This window comes from Rana temporaria, chromosome 2, assembly GCF_905171775.1.
Source record: "Rana temporaria chromosome 2, aRanTem1.1, whole genome shotgun sequence".
Taxonomy (NCBI): Eukaryota; Metazoa; Chordata; class Amphibia; order Anura; family Ranidae; genus Rana; species Rana temporaria.
Window position 1 is genome coordinate 307,442,406 of NC_053490.1, and position 26,651 is coordinate 307,469,056.

At 44.8% G+C, this 26,651-nt stretch overlaps 1 protein-coding gene across 1 annotated transcript in view; it reads left to right on the top strand.

Moving 5' to 3' along the window:
- Window positions 1–2,147: 2,147 nt before the first annotated feature.
- The window catches only part of CCDC181 (coiled-coil domain containing 181), a 36,324-nt gene continuing 11,820 nt past the window's right edge, over window positions 2,148–26,651 (top strand). The window contains exons 1-2 of the mRNA XM_040337351.1: window positions 2,148–2,246; window positions 20,182–20,321. Of these exons, the coding sequence (XP_040193285.1) occupies window positions 20,208–20,321 (114 nt within the window). The 5' untranslated portion in view covers window positions 2,148–2,246; window positions 20,182–20,207. The remainder of the gene's footprint in view (window positions 2,247–20,181; window positions 20,322–26,651) is intronic.

Sequence of the window (26,651 nt, forward strand, 5' to 3'; positions counted from 1 at the left end):
CCTCTTCATCAGTGCAGCTTATCAGTACTCATCAGTGCAGCTTATTGGTACTCCCCATCAGTGCAGCTTATTGGTACTCATCAGTGCCTCCTCATCAGTGCAGCATATCAGTACTCCTCATCAGTGCAGCATATCAGTACTCCTCATCAGTGCAGCTTATCAGTACTCCTCATCAGTGCAGCTTATCAGTACTCCTCATCAGTGCAGTTTATCGGTACTCATCAGTGCCTCCTCATCGGTGCAGCTTATCAGTACTCCTCATCAGTGCAGCATATCAGTACTCTCCATCAGTGCAGCTTATCAGTACTCCTCATCATTGCAGCATATCAGTACTCCTCATCAGTGCAGCTTATCAGTACTCCTCATCAGTGCAGCTTATCAGTACTCCTCATCAGTGCAGCTTATCAGTACTCCTCTTCAGTGCAGCTTATCAGTACTCCTCATCAGTGCAGCTTATCAGTACTCCTCATCAGTGCAGCTTATAAGTACTCCTCATCAGTGCAGCTTATCAGTACTCCTCATCAGTGCAGCATATCAGTACTCCTCATCAGTGCAGCTTATCGGTACTCATCAGTGCCTCCTCATCGGTGCAGCTTATCAGTACTCCTCATCAGTGCAGCTTATCAGTACTCCTCATCAGTGCAGCATTTCAGTACTCCTCATCAGGGCAGCTTATCAGTACTCCTCATCAGTGCAGCATATCAGTACTCCTCATCAGTGCAGCTTATCAGTACTCCTCATCAGTGCAGCATATCAGTACTCCTCATCAGTGCAGCTTATAAGTACTCCTCATCAGTGCAGCTTATCAGTACTCCTCATCAGTGCAGCTTATCAGTACTCCTCATCAGTGCAGCATATCAGTACTCCTCATCAGTGCAGCTTATCAGTACTCATCAGTGCAGCTCATCAGTACAGCTTATCAGTACTCCTCATCAGCGCACATCAGTGAAGAAGAAAAATTACTTATTCGCTAAATTTTATAACAGAAACAAAGGAATTGTTATTTTTTTCATTTGTTTAGCAAAAACTAAAACACCCATTGGTGTTTAAAGCGGAGGTTCACCCAAAAAAAATGTTTTAACATTAGATTCAGCCGAGTTGTCAGAATGACAATCGGCTGTTTTTTTTTTTATTTTATCCCCGTACATACCGTATTTTCACCGCCGCTTCCGGGTATGTCTTCTGCGGGACTGTGGGCGTTCCTAATTGATTAACAGGCTTCCGACCGTCGCATACAGCGCGTCACGAGTTGCCGAAAGAAGCCGGACTGCAAGTCGGCCCTATACGGCGCCTGCGCACTGACGTTCGGCTTCTTTCGGGCAAATCGTGACGCGCAGTATTCGACGGTCGGAAGCCTGTCAATCAATTAGGAACGCCCAGTCCCGCAGAAGACATACCCGGAAGCGGCGGTGAAAATACGGTATGTACGGGGATAAAATTTTAAAAAAAAGCCGATTGTCATTCTGACAACTCGGCTGAATCTAATGTTAAAACATTTTTTTTGGGTGAACCCCCCGCTTTAAATGCCATCAAAGAAAAGTTCTATCTGTCGCAAAAAAAAAAAAATTGGGTATAGTGTTGCATGAATGCGTAATTGTCATTCAAAGCGCGACAACAATGAATGCTCATAACTGGCCAGGGCAGGAAGGGGAGGGGGGTGTGAAAGCACCCGGTATTGAAGTGGTTAAAAATAAACAACACTGTAAACATGACACACGTTTATCATAAACACACTTAATAAAATGCACAATTTTGCATGTGTTTACGAAACACTCCGGTGTGAATGTTACTTAAAGGACGTGTACTGTTCCCTCATTATGAATCCCCCTGACGCTTCATCAAATGATTGTGTTTTCGGCCCCAGGTCAGAAGCCTCCCCCTCCTCTCCTATAGAAAAGTCAGCCCCATTATCACAACGTTTTCCTAAGCCATAGCCTGTAATCCAGTCATGAGAACATCCAGTACCCCGCCCCCTCCTCTCCCTGCACGTGCGCTCCAATCAATCGCTCCATTTTCTATAGGCAGCTGCACACAACACCAACGCTGCTCTTTTCCCCGCTTCTCGCGAGATCCGAGGTGACGTCACCCAGCTCGGTCTCCATGGCGATGAAACAGCTTTGCGGAGGCTGTTGAAGGCTTAGGTAAGAAGCAGAGCAGCGGCTGTTCCCGGTGGCAGGAGGTTGTATGTGGGGGGGGGGGGTCAGACCCCGGAGCCCCGACCGTGCATACATATCAGCGGCTGCGAGGTAAGAGCGCCATCAGGGGGCGGGCTGGAGGGACAGCTTGGGTTGTTGCCATAGCAGCTGTCATTGATGTCTGCTGCACTGACAGACGGGACTGGGACTGGGACTGTGGGGTGAGTGTGCCATCCATGTGTTCTGTGTGTGAGGGTGACTATCAGCGCTTATCCTATACTCTATCTGTATATACACTCATCATACACTTTATTAGGTACACTTCGCTAGTATAGGGTTGGACCCCCTTTGCCTTCAGAACTGCCTGAATTCTTCATGAATAAGGATGAGCTCCGGCGTGTTCGCACACCCCACATGAAGAGCCCGCCAGGAAGTCTGCATGGCGCTGCGCTAATCACAGGCAGGGAGACATTTCCCGATCTCTGCAGCCGAGCATCGGGACAATGTCTACCTGCCTGTGATTAGCGCAGCGCGGTGCCGACCTCCTGGCGGGCTCTTCATGTGGGGTGTGCGAACACGCCGGAACTCATCCTTATTCATGGCATAGATTCAACAGGGTGTTGGAAACCTTCCTTTAGAGCAGTGGTTCTCAACCTTTCTAGTGCCGTAACCCCCTGATAAAATTTCCCAAGTTGTGGGGACCCCTAACAGTAAAATTATTTTCGTAGCGTGGGTTGTCAGCCCTCAAGGCAAGACAAGTAATTTGCACCCCCTAACCCACAGACATTTAGCGCTCCCAGAGTCCCTTCCACTCGTATGGTATTAAACCCCTTATGGTACATTTTAGGATGTACCATTGTTTCTCTTTTTTCTTCTTTCTTTCCCTTTTATCTCTATCCTAATTTCTTTTTTGTATTTCTTTTTTTTCCCCCCATCCCTCTCTCTCTAGCCATCTTTCTTGTTCTTTCTCTTATTCTTTCTCTCCTCTTTCTTTGTTCCTTCCCCTCTTTTCATCTCCCTTCCATGTATTTTCTATTTTTATTCCTTCTCTTACTCCCTGGTGGGGGGGGGATGGGATGAGTAGCAGTGCTGGCAGGGAGTTGGGATGAGTGACAGTGCTGGCAGGGAGTTGGGATGAGTGACAGTGCTGGCAGGGAGTTGGGATGAGTGACAGTGCTGGCAGGGAGTTGGGATGAGTGGCAGTGCTGGCAGGGAGTTGGGATGAGTGGCAGTGCTGGCAGGGAGTTGGGATGAGTGACAGTGCTGGCAGTGAGTTGGGATGAGTGACAGTGCTGGCAGGGAGTTGGGATGAGTGGCAGTGCTGGCAGGGAGTTGGGATGAGTAGCAGTGCTGGCAGGGAGTTGGGATGAGTGGCAGTGCTGGCAGGGAGTTGGGATGAGTGGCAGTGCTGGCAGGGAGTTGGGATGAGTGGCAGTGCTGGCAGGGAGTTGGGATGAGTGGCAGTGCTGGCAGGGAGTTGGGATGAGTGGCAGTGCTGGCAGGGAGTTGGGATGAGTGGCAGTGCTGGCAGTGAGTTGGGATGAGTGACAGTGCTGGCAGTGAGTTGGGATGAGTGACAGTGCTGGCAGTGAGTTGGGATGAGTGGCAGTGCTGGCAGGGAGTTGGGATGAGTGGCAGTGCTGGCAGGGAGTTGGGATGAGTGGCAGTGCTGGCAGGGAGTTGGGATGAGTGGCAGTGCTGGCAGGGAGTTGGGATGAGTGGCAGTGCTGGCAGGGAGTTGGGATGAGTGGCAGTGCTGGCAGGGAGTTGGGATGAGTGGCAGTGCTGGCAGGGAGTTGGGATGAGTGACAGTGCTGGCAGGGAGTTGGGATGAGTAGCAGTGCTGGCAGGGAGTTGGGATGAGTGGCAGTGCTGGTGAGGGGTGGGATCAGTGGCATTGCTGGGGGGAGTTCTGATCAGCCAACTTAGGTGCTCTGGATCAAGGTATTCTGCTGATCTGAGAACTTTAGACGGGACTTGTAATGGCAACTCTAATCACAGGTAGTGTTACTCACTGTGTCTCCAGCTCTGTGGTGTCTCGCAGCAGTGACACTTATGCTGAAATCAGGAGATAGGGTCTCCTTCAGCCCCTCCCACTTAATATTCCTCACCAGTCAGCTGCCCCCTAGTCTCTGCCCCCTACCCATGCCGTGAACTGAATGGGTGGCTTCAAAGATGCTGAGTGGGCAACCGCGGGCTCCAGGAACAGCCCAGCTGGGCGGGCAACAAGCTCCAGGGACAGCCCTGCTGGGTGCCCACAGTTGTGATGCCAGGGAGAGGTGAGGGAGAGAACCGAGTGCTCGGGCGGCCACATCGCTAGACTTTTTGTAGCTGCTGACTTTTGATTGACACTAAAACGACTGGACCTCCACTTTAATTTACAGGGCGTCTGTTCTGTGCAGAATCGTGTGTGTGTGTGTGTGTGTGTGTGTGTGTGTATGCACATGCCGCCAGTACGCAGCTTCTGCTGTGATTATTCAGAACAGAAGACGATCAGATGGTTCTGGCCAGTTGATGTCCACTGCCACCCACTGTTTGTCAAAGAGAGACACAGGACAGAGATCTGCATATGTAAGCAATACAGAGCTCTGTTCTGACACGGGATGTGATGGATTTTGTTTCCCTGCAAAGCAGGGAATAAAATCCATCATATCCCTTAGTGAAAGCACCTCACATAGTACGCAAAAACACTGGTTAGGCACACATATAAAGTGGTTCTAAAGGCAGACGTTTTTTTGATGTGGGTACAGTGGCGACAATTGATGTGGGCACAGTGGCGACAATTGATTGCATGGCACAGTGGCTGCGTTTGATGGCACAGTGGCTGTGTTTGGCATGGCACAGTGGTGACAATTGATGGGCACAGTGCGGACAATTGATGGCAGGGCACAGTGGCTGCCTTTGATGGGCACAGTGGCTGCCTTCGATGGGCACAGTGAGGCTGCAATGGTCTTTCTTTTTTTTTTTTCATTTGTTTGCGCCTCCCTAAAAATTTTGAGCACCCGCCGCCACTGATCTATAGTAAACCGCAGTCACACTCTATCATGTAAACTACACCGACTGTGGCGCATGTAATAAGTACTCTTAGTTGCCTGAGCTGTAAACGCTTTACGCTTTTTTCATATTTTTCTTTGAATGCCTACGAGAAGTGCAACGACCACACACATAAAAGCCTGACAAGAAAGAGAACAACTTATTATCCAACTGTATAGGCAGGTAGACAACTGCTGGTCCTAAATAATCATGTAACGAGGGGGCCATCCTGTATATGAACTGCGGACGTATGGGAAGCACAAGACCCAACACCCTATCCTGTTTTAAGATAGACCATTTTTTTGAGAACGATCTTCTGAAACTTTTTATACTGGACGTTATAATCTAATAACATTTTGAAGTTATAATTGTCTTTTACGTTCCCTATTTTTATTAGCTACTAATGTTTGTCGATCCATCATTCTAACTCGTTCAATTTCTCCATCTAAAGTTATTTTCTCATATAATTTCTGTTGAAATCTATTTGATAGGACCTGAGATTGAGCCAAAAAAATCTTCACAGGTACAATTCCGCCTTATGCCTCGTACACGCGATTGGTTTTCCCAACAGGAAAACTGCCATGTTTGCTTTTGGTCGGGGAAAACCGGCCGTGTGTATGCTCCATAGCAGTTTTCCTGACAGGAAAACTGCGAGCCAAAATAGGAGAACTTGTTCTCTTTTTTCCCGCTGCGATTCTATGCGTTTTTTTTTGCTCAGCAGTTTTCCTATGGCAAACACTGCAGTGGAGCATACACATGGCCGGGATTCCCAACCAAAGCTCTCATGGCAGTTTTCCTGTCGGGAAAACCTGCTGTGTGTACACGGGGAAAAGCAACCAAACAGGTTTTCCTGGCGGACTTTTGACCTTCAGGAAAATCGTGTGTACGAGGCATTAGTCTTATAAACTGCCCTCTAGGGATATTGCACAACCACTGGCGATGATGGCAACTATGCAAAGGTATGTATGCATTGTGGTCCGTAGGTTTAAAATCATTGCACATTCTGAAATTTTCCCCATCCTTAATGATCTCCAGGTCCAAAAAGACCATCCTATCTTTACTAACATTCCACGTTAGTTCTGAAACATTTTTGGTATTCAATTTCTGCATAAAGCGATCCAAACTGACCATATCTCCCTCCCAGACCATGATAAGGTCACCAATGAACCTCTTGTAACTTACCAGTTCAGGGGGGCGATTTCTGAAGACACTGTTGGCCACACTGGGAGCGAACCGAACTCCCATCGCTACACCCCTAGTCTGTAAATAGTACTGTTTGTTGTACCAGAAATAATTTTGGGAAAGACAAAATTGCAGACAATTCAGGAGGAATTTCTTATGTGTCCATGATAGATCAGAAGACGAACGTTCCCACTGTACCAATGCTGTAGCATCCTCATGGCCAATGCTAATGTATAAAGAACTGACATCTGTTGGAATTATTGAAGTGTTCTTAATCTAGCATTTTGATTACAAGATTTGGATATGTTTTGTGTCCTTCAAAAAAGCATCTCTCTTGCCAACCAATGGTTGAAGGAAGGAGTCAATATACTGACCCAAACTAGCGGTAACCGAGTCTATGCCATTCATGATAGGTCTCCCTGGTGGGTTGACACTATCCTTGTGAATTTTTGGCAAAAATCATATGATAGGGGTCCTTCAGAACAAGGGATCTAAATAAAGTGCCTCTTTGTTATTGAGAATACTTTTATTTTTATTAAGGAATGTAGTTCTTCTTTAAAATGTAATATGGGATCTTTACTCAATACATTATATGTGTCCCGATCACTCAGCAAATTCATCATTTCATTTCGAAAATATGACTTGCTGAGGACAACTAATCCCTCTCATTTTTTAGAAGGACGTATGATGATTTCTTATATATACCTGTATATTATAATCCCCAATATATTATATTGGGGATCAACTAATTTTCATACTTTTAAGACCAATCCTTAAAGACCATGGGCCAGATTCACAGAGATCTGCGGCAGCGTAACGTATCGTCTTTACGTTACACCGCCGCAAGTTTTCAGCGCAAATGCCTGATTCACCAAGCACTTGCGTGTAAACTTACGGCGGTGTAATGTAAAGCCGTCCGGCGCAAGCCCGCCTAATTCAAATGGGGCGTGTACCATATAAATTAGGCGCGTTCCCGCACCGAACGTTCTGCACATGCTCCGTTAGGAAATTTCCCGCCGTGCTTTGCGCGAAATTACGGCGCCCCGACGTGTTTTTTGAATGGCGACGTGCGTAACGTACTTTCGTATTCCTGGACGTCTTACGCAAAAAAAAAAAAGTGAAATTCGACGCGGGAACGACGGCCATACTTTAACATGGCTGTTCTAAATGTAAGCCATGAAAAAGCAGGCTTATGTTTGCGACGGGAAAAACAGACTAGCGACGACGTAAGAGATTGCGACGAACGCGCGTATCTTCGTGGATCGCCGTAATCAGCTAATTTGCATACCCGACGCTGGAAAACTACGCAAACTCCACCCATCGGCCGCCGGAGAATTACACCTACGATCCGAAGGCGTACGCCTGTCGGATCTTAGCCAAAAGCCGTTGTATCTTTGTTTGTGAATTACAAATAAAGATACGACGCGGCAAATTTGAAAGTACGCCGGAGTATCAGCAGATACTCCGGCGTACTTTTTCTGTGAATCTGGCCCCATGTTTTTAAAAACTTCAAGATATTTATTATCTATATTAGGGGGATTAAAGTTTTGTTACGAAGGTTAGAGTGCACACCTCCCTTAACATTTGATATCTTATTATTGGCATTCAAAAGAAAATAACTTTTTAATATTTAAAGTCCTGACATACTTTTATATGACAAAAGTATGTCAGGACTTTAAATATTAAAAAGTATTTTCTTTCGAATGCCAATAATAAGATATTAAAAGTTGAGGGAGGTGTGCACTCTAACCTTCGAAACAAATCAACTTTTAATCCCCCTAATATAGATAATAAATATCTTGAGATTGAAGGGAGAGCGATCAAGAGGCACACAAACAATGCCAGCCAGGGGAGGAGGAGAAATGCCTGCTGTCTATGGAAAATGTACGCTGGCACATTGCTCTCTCCCCGGATACCCACCATGGGGCGTCAGTCTGCAGCATTCCCGAGGAGGAGGGGGCACCGAAGTCGCACAAAGACCTGATCGTGGGATGGATGGAGTCTGGTTTGAATATCCAGCTAATGCCTTTTTTGATCTGAGAACACCTCTCCAGCTGATGATCCCTGCAAAGATTATTACAAGCCTGTTTGACCCTTCATAATAAAGGGTCCAGGCTCTTTTTTGGATTTACCTGCATTGTCACGGATCTGTGATTTCTACAGTTGGACTTTATATCGGATTATAAGCAATTTTGTTTAGCGCATCATGTTTTTTATATAAGCCTGATTATAGGCTTACCTGTAGGAGGTACAAGTGATGTAACAGAGCTAACAACCACTTTAAGCTGCTATTATCAGCAAGTCTTTCATTTTAACAGCCAGGCCTTGCTTGATGTTTCTGTGTAAAATGATGCAAACAGTGATTGCAGTCATCGCTGATAAATACAATGCAACAACATTATTGTTAGATTATACTTACTAATTATTCATTTGCAGATCAAAGGTGGGGCCCCTGAGCTGAACATAATGGGGGTTAATTACGAAAGGAAAATCCAATTTGCACTACAAGTGCAAAGTGCACTTGAAATTGCACTGAAAGTACACTCACTGTAGATCTGAGGGGGACATGCAAGGAAAATAGAAAACGGCATTTTAGCTTGCACGTGATTGGATGATAAAATAAGCAGAGCTTCCCCTTATTTCAGATCTTCCCCTCAGATTTACAGTGACTGCACCCCCATTGTCAGGTTTTTTTTCGGTTTTTTTAACCCATCCAATTTTCTCTTTAGCTTATTTTCTGTTTTTTTATATTTTTTTTTTTACCTTTCATTTTAAAATGGTAATTGATAAAATAAAAGCATTTCTGCAAGACAAGACTGCCCAAAACTATGTATGTTTTAATTCATTATCTTAAAGTGGATGTCACAATGTAGAGAATAAGATTTCCTATCATCTGTGCCCAGTCTTGCCACACAGAGTTAATCCAGCTCTGAGCAATCCTCTTTTAGGCCCCGTTCACACCTAGGCGTATATATACGCCTGTAGTGTGAACACCGCTGCCGCCCAAACACGCCAGAGGGATGCTTTAGCATTGCCCTCTATGGAGATGGTTCACATCTCCACGCCGAATGCCGGACGCCTGATGCCTGCCGCCTGAAAAAAGGTCCCGGACCTTTTTTTCAGGCGTCTTTCGGCGTTCGGCTAGGAGATGTGAACCATCTCCATAGAGGGGGTCACAGGCTGCATTCACAATCGCGGTACAAAACGCCGCTATTTGCCGCCGCAATTCGTGAGACAAAACGCTGCGATTCAGTACGCTATAGTGTGAATGCAGCCTTATTGTTCAGTGAAAATTAACAGTCTTCCAGATAAAAACCAGTCTAAATAAAAAGTCCTTTCCGTCCCCTTGCTTCGAGTGACAGGGTTTTTACATATCTCGTGCACTAGCTTGGACACATGCACATTCCTGTATGTTTATCATAATATGGGGGGTGATCCACAGTTCATTGTGAGAGGTAATGTATGTCACTCGAATCAAGGGGGCGGAAAGGACTTTTTATTTAGACAGGTTTTTATCTGGAAGTCTGTTAATTTTCACTGAACAATAAAAGAGGATTGCTCAGAGCTGGATTAACTCTGTGTGGCAAGACTGGGCACAGATGATAGGAAATCCTATTCTCTACATTGTGACATCAAAAATATATTTTTTTTTTTTGGGGGGGGGGGGGGGGGGGGTTACATCCACTTTAAGGTTGGACTTTGGGCATAATAAAAATTGACACTTGCAGTGGGGTTCCACCCCCCCCTCCTCCTCAACATTGCAAGGGTTAAATGCTGCTCCTTTTTTTTTTTTTTTTTGTCTAGTTGGAACATAAAACATTACTTTAGTAACTTTATCCCTCTTCTTTTCTCTTGGCTCTTCTGTACTCTGTGACACTCAGGACTGTGGGTGGATCCTCATGGTCCTCACTTACAATGCAGGACTCCTGGTCCTGCATTGTACATGATGATGTCAGAGTGCCTGCAAGCGATGGAGCTGCAAAGAGAAGCAGCTTCAGGGGAACAGTTGTAAAGCTGGGAGGAAGCCTGATAGAGCGAGGAGTACAGTTAGGGCTGCTGTTAGAAATCATGGGGCCCCCGTACATGCTACCTGACAGGCTACCCTCTGAAAATATCAAATTATATTTTTGCAAAAATGCCACGGCTGCAGTGCTATCGTTCACAGCCATGGCAGAAATGATATCCCCATCGAACAAGATGCATTCAAGTAAATAGCACTGCTCAGCAAGTGCCCTGAAACTACGTACAAAGCATGTGGTTGCGGTGCGCTAGTGCGGGGGGTTAAAGCAGATGCGGGGTCTCACCGCCTGTCAAATGCTCTCTGACGAGAGATCCACATTTGAACGAGCCCTTATTATTTTTTCTTTACAATTTATTTTTTTGAATTTTTATCTTTTTTGGGGGGGGGAATTAAATTTGTTTGTGTTTTAACTGCCCTGTTTGGGGGGCCTTTGGTGAAAAATCAGGTGAATAACTGACATTTGGGACATAGAAAGGGACTGGGGACATCAGTCTCTTTCTCTGCAGCCTCAGCTGCACTGGACAGTGAATCAACGGGAAACAATCTGAGGCTTCCCATTCATTTACAAACTGAAACAGTGTACTTCAGTGATGAATAGACACAGAAACGATCAGTATCAATCGCTCACTGTGTTTAATTAGGAAAGGAATGTGCCCACTGCTCTCTATCCTGAAACAATCCCCCCTTTAGCAGCTGACAGTGGGAGAGGAGGAAAGCCAGCAGTGCTGCGGGAGGGGGCATACAGGGGGGCGCAGATCCAATAAATTACCCACCTGCAGTGCAGCCAGAGGGAGAAAGAGGAGTAGAAGTCGGCTGTAGGGGGAGCCACAAGTGTCAGCAATAAGGCAGTACAGCTGGCTCAGCAGGTGCACAGGCCCTCTTTTAAACTGATGGGGCCCAGTACAGGAGGGCTGGCTGTACTGCCCTATCAGCAGCCCTGGGTATGGTCGGTGTTGCTTGCAGTGCAAGGGGAGAGTGACTGCAAGGTAATTTTCTTCCACAGAGTTCAGCTTTTAGTAATGAAAAACTTATGGCTAAATCAATAGGCTCATAGGGAAATTGAAAAAAATTGCTCTTGTCTCAGGCTCGGGTTTGGGGGAGCTAAACTGGTTAAAGCCCTAGGTGAGCCAAAACATTTGGTTTTGGGTAGAGCAGTCAGAGAGTTAGAGCCTCTGTCAGGTTTGTATTGCTAGTAGCACCAGACATGTTGTGTAAAGTCCAGAGGCTTTCCTCCTTGCAGAGTAGTCTACACTGGATACATCTAAACAGCCCTTACTCTAAAAAGGGAAACCTTTCTCCTACACTAAACCTGAATTCCAAATGGAACAGCAACTAGAGCAAGCAATCCAGCACCCCACATTTCACAAAATATTCAGCTATCCGGCTATATCTTTTCAGTTTGATATCTTTCACAGTTTTTGTGAAAAAAGCTGTTTTAAGTTTAGTGATCATTTCAGGAAATGTTATCAATTAACATTGACGTCAATGAGAGCATGCTTCAAATCCTTAAAATCTTCTTCAGCTTCCAAAAGTTTCAGCTCCTTCCTACTTTCACCTATAGACGCCAAACAAACTTCAACATGTTCACAAAATATTCAGCTGTCCGGCTATATCTTTTCAGTTTAATATCTTTTACAGTTTTTGTAAAAAAGCTGTTTAAGTTTAGTGATCATTTCAGGAAATGTTATCAATTAAACAGAGTAGGCCTTTTTACTGTCAAAAAAAATAATTAAACAGAGTAGGCCAGATTCTCGTACATCCGCATATCTTTGCGCGGGTGTAACGTATCCGATTTACGTTACGCCTCTGTAATTTAGACGGGCAAGTGCTGTATTCTCAAAGCACTTGCTCCCTAAGTTGCGGCGGCGTAGCGTAAATCGGCCGGCGTAAGCCCGCCTAATTCAAATTTGGAACAGGGGGGCGTGTTTTATGTAAAATAGCCATGACCAGACGTGATTGAAGTTTTTCACGAATGGCTCATGCGCCGTCCGTGGACATATCCCAGTGTGCATTGGTCCAAATACGCCGCAAGGACGTATTGGTTTTGACGTGAACGTGAATTACGTCCAGCCCCATTCACGGACGACTTACGCAGACGACGTAAAATATTCAAAATTCGACGCGGGAACGACGTCCATACTTAACATTGGTACGCCACAATATAGCAGGGGTAACTTTACGCCGGGAAAAGCCTAACGTAAACGGCGTATCTGTACTGCGTCGGCCGGGCGTACGTTCGTGAATTCACGTATCTAGCTGATTTACATATTTCTAGGCGTAAATTGGCGTACACGCCCCTAGCGGCCAGCGTAAATATGCAGTTACGATCCGACGGCGTAAGAGACTTGCGCCGGTAATAGAAATCTATGCGTAACTGATTCTATGAATCAGTCGCATAGATACGACGGCACAACTCCGAGATACGACGGCGTATCTGGAGATACGCCGTCGTATCTCCTCTGTGAATCTGGGCCAGTGTGTATTGGGCTTATTCTTTGCAAACTTGTTTAATGAAATTCATTTTCCGCAGGAAATGCATTTTCTAGTTGCTGTTGTTGTCCTCACTGAAGAGGTTGCTCTCACCTCCTTTGTTGGTGACCACATAGGAAGTGATGGGAGTCTTCCCATTAGAGACAGCAACCTAACCTTACTCTATAATTCAAAACCTGGAGTTAGCTAATGATTTTATATATGTGCTGCACCCTAATGTATCCATAGTGACACAATGCCTTGAGGGCAGCCACCCCTTATCAATGTACTGCTTGTAATTTACTTGTATCCTAGCAGCTACTAGTCACATTTGTTTAGAGAGATTAGCGGTAGAAAAAACAATTATTTGATTAAGCAGATTTGGAAGGAAGCTAAAATAATTTCTGGATTAGATTACAGAGGCACAATTGGAGCTAATATTATATATTTAAAATAAATAGATGTTGACATTATAGTACCAGTGCTAGACAAATGAAGTCAGTTTGACGAGTGTACGAAAATGTTTAAGGCATTATAGTTGCTTGTGTACAAAGCAAATCCCATTCACAAAAAGTCAACAAATGCTTTAGAACTTCCATGAACTAAAATGGACGGGTTAAGCAGAATTAAACCCTCATTTAAAAAGCAATTATCCTTGTAGCTCCACTTTAACAATTGATATGCTATGTTAAAGTGGTTGTAAACCTAGTTGCACCACTTTTACCTACAGGTAAGCCTATAATAAGGCTTACCTGTAGGTACTGGAAATACCTCCTAAACTTGCACGGTTTAGGAGATGTTTACCATATATGTTTGCCCAACCTCATCGGCACATGTGCACTGAAGAATGGGCACGATCGTGCCATTTCTATAGGGCCCGTGATATGACCTGCGACTCTGGCCAGTCACAGAGCTGGAGTCCACGGCCCGAAAGGAAGAGAAGTGAAGATGGATGTGGCAACCAGTGGGGACATTGCAGGCTTTGTTTGCAGGTAAGTGCAGCATAGTATGCGATGCATACTAGCCCATTATGCTTTTACTTTGCAGGGGAAAAAAATGGAAGTAAAACCCATCAGAGTATACTTCCTCTTTATTTTTTCACCAACTTCCCCCAAACATGCACTATTACCAGAGCTTTTTTTCTCAGAAAATAGATGCAGGAACTCAACCACAACCCCGTTCAGATTTCACAAACAGTAGAAGGGTATTAAAGGGGCATTAAATACCAGGATGGCATTACATACAGAGTTCAGGGGGTTACACACAGAGTGCAGAGCTGTCACTTATAAACACAGAAATCAGACTTCTGTGTTTACAAGTGATTGTGGTGAGCAGGCACCAAAGGGTCTGAGCCAAAGGTAGTGGAACTGAGTTCCCCCAAGTTCCCCCTGAAAAAAAGCCCTGACTATTACCAACCCTAAACAGTCATGTTGCTTGCTCATGGGGGGTAGTTGTAATGGAGCTGCTGTCAACCACTGGCCTGATGAAACGTGCCACTGAGTGACTTAGACCAAGGGCTTTGGTTCTGCCTATTGGTGAGCCCAGATTGTGCACATTAGGGTGTCTAAGCTGAGACTACAGAGAGACTCTGAACAGCAGCATAGTCACTGTATATGAGAAAGTACAGTAGACATCCATTTAGATGGAAGATTCTGCTGAAAGGAAAGGATGCACAGAAAAATGCAACTGCATTATGAGAAATATGTGATTTATGCTTATACAGTTATACTTTGTCTTTGAGAGTTTTACTTTTTAGTGTTTCTGACCTTTTTTAATTTAAATTGTACTGTTTTAGTTCATTTGTAATATCGGTTATTTGAAAGTCAAGTGTATCTGATAGCTGTACTAAATAAGGATTTTTGACTTGCCTAGGCTCCTTTAAATTTGATCATGGGCTAGGATGCCATCTGTAAAAATATACAGTAATATAGATAAATAAACATATATGAAAAATACAAACTAAGGCCCAGTTTCCCAAAGGGCTTACGACGGCGCAACGCCATGTTTGCCGTTGCAAGTCCTAATCTGGGCCGTCGTATCTATGCGACTGATTCTTATGCCGCGTACACACCATCACTTTATGTGATGAAAAAAAATGACGTTTTTAAAAACGTCACTTTAATTGACTGTGTGTGGGGGAAAACGTCATTTTATGTCTTGTAAAAAACGACCAAAAAAAATTGAAGCATGCTTCAATTTTATGTGTCGTTTTTCAAAAGTGCACTTTTTACTTCACAGAAATTGACCGTGTGTAGCAAAAAACGTAGTTTTCTAAGACATTTTTTCATCCACGCATGCCCAGAAGCTACTTATGAAGCAAGCTTCAATGGTAAAACGTGGTGGAACGTAACCTCACTTTGCAAGAACATTGTGAGAAAAACGATGGTGTGTAGGCAACTTCGTCTTTGAAAATTGAAGTTTCAAAAACGTCATTTTTTACTTCACAGAAAGTGTCGTTTTTTTTCATCACATAAAGTGATGGTGTGTACGCGGCATTAGAATCAGTTACGCATAGATAACCATTAGATCCGACAGGCGTAAGGCTCTTACGCCGTCGGATCTTAACTGCAATTTTTTCTTTGCCCGCTAGGTGGCGCCTCCGTAGTTTTCCCCGTCGAGTATGCAAATTAGCTAGATACGCGAATTCCCGAACGTACGCGCGGCCGACGCAGTAAAGTTACGACGTTTACGTTAGGCTTTTCCCGGCGTAAAGTTGCCCCTGCTATATGAGGCGCAACCAATGTTAAGTATGGCCGTCGTTCCCGCGGCGAAATTTATAAATTTACGTTGTTTGCGTAAGTCGTCCGTGAATAGGGCTGGACGCCATTTACGTTCACGTCGAAACCAATGACGTCCTTGCGACGTCATTTGGAGCAATGCACCCTGGGATATTTTACGGACGGCGCATGCGCAGTACATTCGGCGCGGGAACACGCTTCATTTAAATGCTACACGCCCCCTACCCGCCTATTTTGAATTAGGCGGGCTTACGCCGGGTGATTTACGTTACGCCGCCACAACTTTACACGCAAGTGCTTTGTGAATAAAGCACTTGCATGAAAAACTTGCGGCGGCGTAACGTAAATGACATACGTTACGCCGCCGCGGAGATACGCCAGATGTACCAGAATCTGGCCCTAAGTGCCTATACCTATGACTTTGTACGTTTGCCCACTGACAAAAACGATCAGTCTATAATTTTAATGGTAGGCTTATTTTAACACTGAGACAGAATAACAACATAAATATAATGAAAAACGCTTTTCAAAAAAGCTATGAATTGATTTGCATTTTAATGAGTGAAATAAGTATTTGATCCCCCTATCAATCAACAAGATTTCTGGCTCCTAGGTGTCTTCTACACAGGTAACGAGCTGAGATCTCTCTTAAAGGGAGTGGGGTAGATTCAGAAAGCAATTGTGTCTGCGTAACCATAGTTACGCAGCGCAATTGCTTAGTTGCGCCGGCGTATCGACTGCTCCTGATTCAGAGAGCTCGATACGCCAACTGCAGCCTAAGATATGACTGGCATAAGGCTCTTATGCCGTCGTATCGTAGGCTGCATTCTTACGATGGCCGCTAGGTGGCGATCCCGTAGTGGTCAGCCTATAGTATGCAAATTGCATACTCACGCCGATTCACAACCCTACGCGAGCCCTGCGTACGCATTTTACGTCATTTGCGGTTGTCAGGTTCTGCTTAAGGCTGCTCCTGCTATTAGCAGGGGCAGCCAATGCTAAGTATACCCGTCGTTCCCGCGTCGCAAATTTTTAATTTTACGTCGTTTGCGTAAGTGAATCGTGAATGGCGCTGGACGCCATTTACGTTCACTTTGAAGCAAATGACGTCCTTGCGACGTCATTTGCCGCAATGCACGTCGGGAAAGTTTCCCGACGGAGCATGCGCACTACGTTCGGCGCGGGAACGCGCCTAATTTAAATGATCCACGCCCCCTACGGGATCATTTAAATTACGCGCGCTTACGCCGGCCATTTTTATGGAGCGCCTCCGCAAATTACGGAGCTACTGCTTCCTGAATCAAGCGTAGCGCAAGTAATTTACGGAGGCGTAGCATAAAAACGTAACGCAGCGCCTCCGTAAAAAGTGCGCGGCACTACCTGAATCTATCCCAGTGCTCCTAATCTCAGTTACCTGTAAAAAAGACACCTGTCCACAGAAGCAATCAGATTCCAATTTCTCTACCATGGGCAAGACCAAAGAGCTGTCCAAGGATATCGGGGACAAGATTTTAGAGCCTCACAAGTCTGGAATGGGCTACACGACCATTAGGAAGCAGCTTGGTGAGAGGCTGACAACAGTTGATGCGATTATTTGCAAATGGAAGAATCACAAAATTACTGTCAATCTCCTGCGGTCTGAGGCTCCATGCAAGTGTGGAATCCAGTTCAAATTATAGACTGAAATGTTTGACTGATCTGGAAGGGGGGTTCAGGGCCTTTTTTCTTTGGAAAATGGTGCACTGACGCATGATCCAATGTGTGGGAGGAGGTAGGTCTGACAAGAAAAACACACATACTGTAACATGAAACGCCATAAAATGCATTAAGGTAAAAAAAAACCTCCTGCCTTTAGAACCACTGTAACCCCTTCCTGCCCACACTATATCCGAAAGACGGCTACAGTGCTGTTCTCTAGTTCGGGGAAGACGTCCATGGATGCCCTCCCATGTGCGCATCTCCCATGGTGAGCATTGGGTTTGCTCTGTAATGGCTGTGTCCTTTGGACACAGCTGATCACAGGTCATAGTAAAGGGCCAATCACAGCTGCCCTTTACCATGTGATTGGCGGTGTCCAATCACAGCTGGTCAACATGTAAACAGACTTCCTGATAATCGCCAATCCTTTCCTCACCCACTGTCTGTGTGAGGAAAGGAGAGCCGATAACCGGGAAGTCTGACAGGGTACAATGAGTACACATTTCTACACTGATAATCGGTGCCCTGGTTATCAGTGCAGCCCCATTACTACCAATCGGTGCAGCTTATCAATGCCCATCACAGGTACTGTATGTACAGCTTATTTCATTAGGATGCGCATCCTAAAGCTCAAACACACACATGCACAGTAATGCCGCTTACACACGATCGGACATTCCGACAACAAAACCGTGGATTTTTTTGCGACGGATGTTGGCTCAAACTTGTCTTGCATACACAAGGTTACACTAATGTTTTCGGAAATTCCGAACGTCAAGAATGCAGAGAAAACGCAGAGCCGAGAAAAATGAAGTTCAATAGGCAGTGCGGCTCTTCTGCTTGATTCCGAGCATGCATGGATTTTTGTGCGTCGGAATTGGCTACACGCGATCGGAATTTCCGACAAGAACTTTTGTCGTCGGAAAAATTGAGAACTAGCTCTCAAACATTTGTTGTCAAACTCTGACAGCAAATGACCGATGGAGCATGCACACGGTCGGATTTTCTGACAACAAGCTCACATCAAACATTTTGTTTGTTGTTTTGTTGTTGAAATTCCGACCGTGTGTACGTGGCATAAAGCTGTGGATGGCGTCAGTAAAGAAGTAGATGTATCGGTAGAGCAGAGGATGGTGTCAGTCATTAGAGCAGTGGACTTTGTCAGTAGAGCTAATTGATGTTAGTAGTTTTTAATTGTATTACTTTTCAAAATGTGTTTTTACAATATTTCTTTACATTTGAATTATTTTTTCTTTTTTTTTTTACAATTTGTTAGGAGCCCCATTTGGGGACTTTTGTGACATAGCAGAGAAAGGAACTGAGAATGGAGATTCCCCAGTCCTTTTTGCTGTGGACTGCCATGAGGGGGGCGTTCAGCAAAGGGAATCTGCGTCACACAGGGCAATTAGGGTGTGCCCAGGCTCATCGGGCACACACTTTGCGCACGCCTATCCATGCAGCCTCATCAGTGCCTCCTCCTCAGTGCCCATCAGTGCAACTTGTCAGCTCTGCCTCATCACTGCCCACACCAGTGAAGAGAAAAAAATAACTTTTTTGCTAAATTTTGTTATAAAAAAAGAAGATATAGATATAGATATAGATATAGATATAGATAGATAGATAGATATATATATATATATATATATATATATATATATATATATATCTATCTATCTATCTATTTTATTTTTTTGGTCTTTTTTTCATTTGTTTAGCAAAAAATCTAAAACCCAGTGGTTATTAAATACCACAAAAGAAAGCTCTATCTGTCTCAATTTTTTTTATGACATTTTAATTTTGGATACAGTGTTGCATGACTGCGCAATTGTTAAGTGTGAAGGTGCTGAAATCTGAAAATTGTTCTAGGCAGGAAGGGGGTGAAAGCACCTGGTATTGAAGTGGCTCAAGACATTTATATGTACGGCTTTGTATGTACTGTATGTATTAGAGCTGCATGATTAATCGCGGAGAGAATCGCAATCTCGATTCTCCCCGTGGGATGACCCGCGATTCTTCTGTGTCACCGCCGGTTCCACGTAACCAGCGTGGAACGCAAATGGCGCCGATATCGGAAACCGAAGTCAGCAGCCTGCGCCGCTCGATGGATGCCTGGGCTTCTCTCACAGTTCTGTAGTGTGTATCCATGCGCCACCCAGTGGTTGCCGGCGGTACTGCTTCTGATGTATTAATCTTTCTCACAGTTCTGTACAACTGTGTGTATCCATGCGCCACCCAATGGTTGCTGGCGGTACTGCTTCTGATGTATAAAAGAGACCAGTGATATGTCTATAATGTTAAAGACCATATAACTCCTAAGAAAAAAGCAGATTGATAGTAGTAATATGGTCTTTAACATTATAGACATATCACTGGTCTGTTTTTTATATATTCATATTTTCAGATAAATCACAGGTTTATTTATTTATTTGGGGGGGGGGGGGTTGGGTCTGACATTCATTTTTTGAGAATCCTGAGAGAATTGTAATCTTTAGTCTAAGCAAAAGAATCGTGATTCTCATTTTGACCAGAATCATGCAGCTCTAGTATGTATGTATGTAAGGCAAAATAGACCACATTTGGCCACTAGATGGTGCTAAGTATTACAGGAAATTTCTATGATACTTAACACCACCTAGTGGCCAAATGTGGTCTATTTAAATGATTGGAAAACATTTAACCAACACAAGAAATGGCATAATGGCATTAATTTTTTTTATTTTTTTCCCCAAATTGCACAGAACAAATATATGTGCACTTTCACTGGGTGATTTTGCTATGGGATTTTTTTATACACACTTTCCTAAGTAGTCACACGATTATATCGATTGTTATTCCAAAATTATTTCACTGATGCATTGTCTGATATACAGTGCATGTAAGTTTTTTTGCATTAATGTATTCATAGGAGAAAAGAACAGCATCTCTGCAAAGATGAGCAAGAAGGAGGAATCGGATTCAGAAGGAGGGCCAGAGTATGAAGATGACTTTGAGAAAGACCTTGACTGGTTAATAGACGAGGAAGAGAAACAACGGGCAGCATCCCAGGTACAGCCATGATCTGTAAATATTCGTTTTTTTATCATCATTACATGGAAAAACATAGGAAAACAATTTTCCTGAAAACACAAAAGCATATCTGTTATTTTTTAAATATGGAAGATGGCTTATGCTGACATTTCAGTTACAATTTCCTAATCTGCTATGTAAAAGGGACAGGTAGAAGCCATTTGAAACCCATGAAGAACACACACTAACCTTTCTTGTTCTTTTATTGCCGTCTCCTCTGTGTATTCTGTAAAAGAAAGTGGTATCTTCCTGATATAAATAGAACATGGGTATACAGCTTTATTATTAAAGGAACCAGGGAGAGGGGTAAGTTGATAGGTAAGGGAAATATGAACTCCAAAAAAGGTCAAATGAAAGCCCAGTGGGAGGTCAGTGTAACGCTGCACATTACACTTACCTCTGGGTTGCTAGATTGAGAACTTTGTAGTGTGAGCCTAAAGTGCATTTTCAGTTTTGCAGGCAAATTGGTATGACACCTATTTTATATTTGTTACATATATTTACATAGCAGAACTGTAGAAAAATATTTAAACATTGCAACTTACCTTTTTTAGATGCTCCTTTTCTGGAAACTCCAGCACTGAAAAATCCTACTTGGCTCTCTTTATTTATGAGGGGCAGAGGAGCTGTGTTTGCCATAATTAACACTGTCTGTACTGTATTGACAGATCTCATTATCACTTGTAAACTAGGTTTGGACACAGTGGGGCAGATCCACAAAGAAATTACGCCGGCGTATCTATTGATACGCCGGCGTAATTTCAAAATTCCAGCGTCGTATCTTTGTTTTGAATCCTCAAAACAAGATACGACGGCATCTCGGCTAGATCTGACAGGCGTACGTCTTCGTACGCCATTGGATCTTAGATGCAATTTTTCGGCGGCCGCTAGGTGGCGTTTCCGTCGAAATCCGCGTCGAGTATGCAAATTGGCTATTTACGGCGATCCACGAACGTACGTCGGCCCGGCGCTTTTTTTCCCGTCGTTTGCGTTCGGCTTTTTCCGGCGTATAGTTAAAGCTGCTATACTGAGGCGTACTCAATGTTAAGTATGGCCGTCCTTCCCGCGTACAATTTTGAATTTTTTACGTAGTTTGCGTAAAATGACGTCACCGTCGTAAGCATTGGCGGGTTCCGGTTTAATTTCGAGCATGCGCACTGGGATACCCCAGGGACGGCGCATGCGCAGTTCCAAAAAAAAACGTTGTTTACGTCGGGTCACGACGTATTAACATAAAACACGCCCACATTAGATCCATTTGAATTTCGCGCCCTTACGCCGCGATAGATACACTACGCCGCCGTAACTTATGGCGCGGATTCGTTGTGGATTCCATTTAAAAAAGATAAGTCACGGCGGCGTAGCGTATCTTAGATACGCTGCGCCTGGCGCAGATGTCTGTGGATCTGCCCCAGTCTGTCCCAAGAAAGGGCTAAATATTTAGAATTTTCTTTGTATGTTACTCTAATCATCTAACACCAAAAAGATGAGAAAGAGAAAAAAATAAATTGTAGGCATGATGTGTGAATAGTAACACACAACATAGATCTAGTGTGCAAAACTGGTAAAGGAATACTGCCGCGCTATCGCTGGAAGTGGGGGAAAAAAAACATGTATAAAACAACTGCTGCAAGCACTGATAAGTGTATGTGTATAATATGTGTTGCTGCCCTGTTGTTGAACTGAAGTGTGACCAATGTATCAAAAAATAATGAAAAATAGTAAAAGCAATAATAAAGGTGTACACAAAGTGGCAGTGTGAACCAAACATGCAAGTAAACTCTTCACTTATCAGATTCCTTAGACCCCTTTCACACTGAGGCGCTTTGCAGGCCCTATAATGCTTAAAATAGCGCCTGCAAAGCGCCCTGAAAGAGCCACTCTATTCACTCCAGTGTGAAAGCCCTCAGGCTTTCACACTGAAGCGGGGCGCTGGCAGGACGGTAAAAAATGTCCTGCGAGCACCATCTTTGGAACAGTGAAGGTGGTTTTAACCCTTTTCTGGCCAGTAGCGAGAGTTAAAAGTGTACCGCTAGCAGCTGAATACATCCGCAAACATGACGGTAAAGCACTGCTAAAAATAGTGGCACTTTACCACCGACGCTTTTTATCGGCGCTTTACCGCCACCGCCCCAGTGTGAAAGAGGCCTTACAATAAAGCAAGTAATAAATTATTTGCACAACAAACCAAATGGCATATATAACAAACGTGGGTGAGTAATCAATCACTGCTCATCAAGATGATCGACATAGCACTGAACGGTGAAGTGAAGATGTGACGGGTAACAAATGTCTGAGGCAATCTTCTTGAAAAAAGTGCCAAATGGTGATGTATAGTGCTAGAGTCTTCACTGTGCAAACTGATAATTATAAACGGCTGTCTCTTCATTCCGTGCAATGACGCCTCTATGTGAAGTGGCCTCACCTTACTGCTGTAAGGTAACCGCATGGGAAAACGGGTGGAACTCCGCTTTAATGAGATGTTGGGAAGGGTTGGTAGAGGAGTCAGCCTCAAGGCTAAAATTGAGGCTTGGGAAAAGGCGTCACAACAGCTTTAATAACCATGACTGGCCCCCAGTTCTGGATGGAGGCCCTCTCTACTACCGCCTACATGAGTGACATGTTGGGAAAAAAAAGCCTTGAGGGAACATGTTTTGGATTAAATACCAGAGTCTCACTGCTCAAATCGGCTTCACAGCTCTGCTCTGTACTATGTGATTTACTAACAAACCATTTTTCACCACACTCTTCAAAAGTAAGTACTGGAGCAGATAGCAGGGGAAGGACTGAATGGGGCAGTGTTGCCAACCGTCCATATTTTTATGGACAGTTTGTAAAAACAGGCACTTTTTCCCCTGTTCGTAAATGTCTGTGGTTGCGGAAATGTGCCACTAAAAATAGTTCAGCTTGGAACTGCCCATGGAGATTGGAAACAGGGGGTAATGGTGGCTGGGGTGGCACTGCAGAGGGGGATGGGGCAGGGGGCAATTGGGGGCAGGGGGAGATTGGAGGCAGGGGGCGTTGGTGGCACCGCAGAGGTTGGGGGATGGAGACAGGGGTTGTTGGTGGCACCACAGAGGGGGATGGAGGCAGGGGACGATGGAGGCAGGGAATGATTGGAGGCAGGGGGCCTGGGGGAGATTGGAGGCAGGGGGTGTTAGTGGTAGGGGGTGATTGGAGGCAGGGGGTGTTGGTGGCTCCACAGAGGGGGATGGTGGCATCGCAGAGGGTGGGGATGGAGATAGGGGTTGCTGGTGGCACTGCAGAGGGGGGTGGAGGCAGGGGGTGATTGGAGGCAGGGGGCCTGGGGGAAATTGGAGGCAGAGCGAGATTGGAGGCAGGGGGGGATTGTGGCACCGCAGAGGGGGGTGAAGGCAGGGGGTGTTGGTGGCAGAGGGGGGTGGAGGCAGGGGGTGATATGACTAAATAATTTGCCCTTATTATATCGAAAATAACAAAAATATGTTTTTTTTTTTTTACCTCAATTTCTACCTTAAATCACATTGCTATTAGGAGCTGTGGTGGCTCAGCGCGATTGGCACTGCGCTGACAAGCCATTCACCTCTGCAGCCAGGGGTTCGGATCCCGGTCTCGGCTACATGTGAATTGAGTTTAGTGGTCTCAGCCCGGCTCCCGGTGGGTGTACTATGCGAGGTAAGCCTGCGCTTAGTACGCCCGTACCCCTCCCACAAAAACCACCACACCTACACGCACTCGAAATTGAGTTAACATGCACGCACTTTGACCACGTGGTCTCTAAAAAGAGAGGCGAAGGACTAACGGGGCTAGATCCTCTCACTCCCTTGTAGGGAGTCCCTCTGCCCCGTTGGGCTTCAAAGCGGAGCAGGTAGGGCGGGCTGTGTGGGAGGACCCCCTCACACACCCGCCATTGCCACCCGGGGCATGGAGAAAGGTGGCAGATTGCCTCTGGGGGAGGCCTGCCTACTGCCAACTCCTGCAGTCCGGCTCCTCTCTCGAGTACACGCACAAAATACACTTTAAAAAAAATAAAAAAAAAATAAAAATCACATTGCTATTTGCCTAGAGTACTTGTTTGTAGCCTAAATACTGAAATTTGCACCTAAAAATGTAATTTAGTAACTTTTGTGATTTGCTAGTAAAAACGTGGCTGCGCCAGTAAATTTCGGGTATCATGCCAGTAAATTTCAATCTGGTAGGTTGGCAACACTGGAGGCGCTAAAGGGCTAAAAATAGCACCTGGAGGCGCTAAAGGGCTAAAAATAGCACCTGTTAAGGCGCCTGAAAAAACTCCTCCCCTGCAGCCCCAGTGTGAGCTTTCACACTGGAGTGGTGTGCTTGTTGTTGTTGTTATTATTAATATTATTTTTTTTCTTTTTCTAACACCCTAGAGAAGAAAATTGTGGTTGTTGCAATACTTTTTGTCACACTGTATTTGCGCAGCGATCTTACAAGAGCACTCTTTTTGGAAAAACAAAACACTTTTTTGAATAAAAAAAATAAGACAACAGTAAAGTTAGCCCCAAGTTTTTGTTATATTGAGCCCGCTCGTGGAATGGCGACAAACTTTTACTCATAAAAATCTCCATAGGCAACATTTGAAAAAAATCTACAGGCTTTGAGTTACAGAGGAGGTCTAGAGCTAAAATTGTTGCTCTTGCTCTAATGATCGCGGCGATACCTCACATGTTTGAACACTGTTTTCATATGTGGGCGCTGCTCACATATGCGTTCGCTTCTGCACACAAGCTCGGCGGGATGGGGCACGTTTAAAAAAAAAACATCTTATTTATTTTACCTTTTTTAGTTAAAATTTTTACTCATATCAGGCTAGCATCCAATTGCCTCCGCCGCAACCGACGGCTCCGGTAAATCTTGGGGGTCAAAAGGTCAATATATTTTTAGATCTTGGGGGGGTCAAGAGTTCCATCAAATCAAGTTTCATGTCGATAAAAACAAACTGTACAGTTTTGCTAAAAGTTAAATAATGTCCTTGCTAAAGGTGTAGGCCATTTACATGCCTCCTGAAGCCTGATTAAAAAACTCCCAGAGATTGCATCATCCCGTCCTGCCATGTTGCTAGGACATCACAGCAATTAGATCCCTTTCACATTGGAGGCGCTAAAGGGCTAAAAATAGCACCTGTTAAGCGCCTGGAAAAACTCCTCCCCTGCAGCCCCAGTGTGAGAGCCAGAGGGCTTTCACACGGGAGCGGTGCGCTTGCAGGACGTTAGAAAAAGTCCTGCAAGCAGCAACTTTAGAGCAGTTTAGGAGCGGTGTAAACACTGCTCCTCCTCTGCCCCTGTCCATTGAAATAAATGGGCTAACGCGGCCCACTGGTAGTGTGAAAGGGGTCAAAAGGTCAATATATTTTTAGATCTTGGGGGTCAAGAGGTCAATCTATTTTTAGATCGTGGGGGTCAAAGGGTCAATCTATTTTTAGATAGTGGGGTCAAGAGGTCAATCTATTTTTAGATCTTGGGGTCAAGAGGTCAATCTATTTTTAGATCTTGGGATCAAGAGGTCAATCTATTTTTAGATCTTGGGGGGGGGGGGGTGAAAAGGACAATCTATTTTTAGATCTTGGGGGGTCAAAAGGTCAATCTATTTTTAGATCTTGGGGGGTCAAAAGGTCAATCTATTTTTAGATCTTGGGGGGTCAAAAGGTCAATCTATTTTTAAATCTTGGGGGTCAAGAGTTCCATCAAATCAAGTTTCATGTAGATAAAAACAAACTGTACAGTTTTGATAAAAGTTAAATAATGTCCTTGCTAAAGGTGTAGGCCATTTACATGCCTCCTGAAGCCTGATAAAAAACTCCCAGAGATTGCATCATCCCGTCCTGCCATGTTGCTAGGACATCACAGCAATTGGATCCCTTTCACACTGGAGGCGCTAAAGGGCTAAAAATAGCACCTGTTAAGCGCCTGGAAAAACTCCTCCCCTGCAGCCCCAGTGTGAGAGCCTGAGGGCTTTCACACGGGAGCGGTGCGCTTGCAGGACGTTAGAAAAAGTCCTGCAAGCAACAACCTTGGAGCAGTTTAGGAGCGGTGTAAACACTGCTCCTCCTCCGCCCCTGCCCATTGAAATAAATGGGCTAACGCGGCCCACTGGCAGTGTGAAAAGGGTCTTAGTGTTTACCTTCACCATCACAGGAGTGAGCTTTTTCTCTGATTCAAACCTCCTCACATACTCTTTTTTCTCCCCTCCCTCTTTCTCTCCCCTGAGTTTGAGAGCTGTCTCTAGTTATGATGGAGGTGAAGAGTAACAACTATGAGTCTCTTAGCGAAATCCTAGCAATAAGGCAGGAGAGGGTTGTGTCATCTCTGG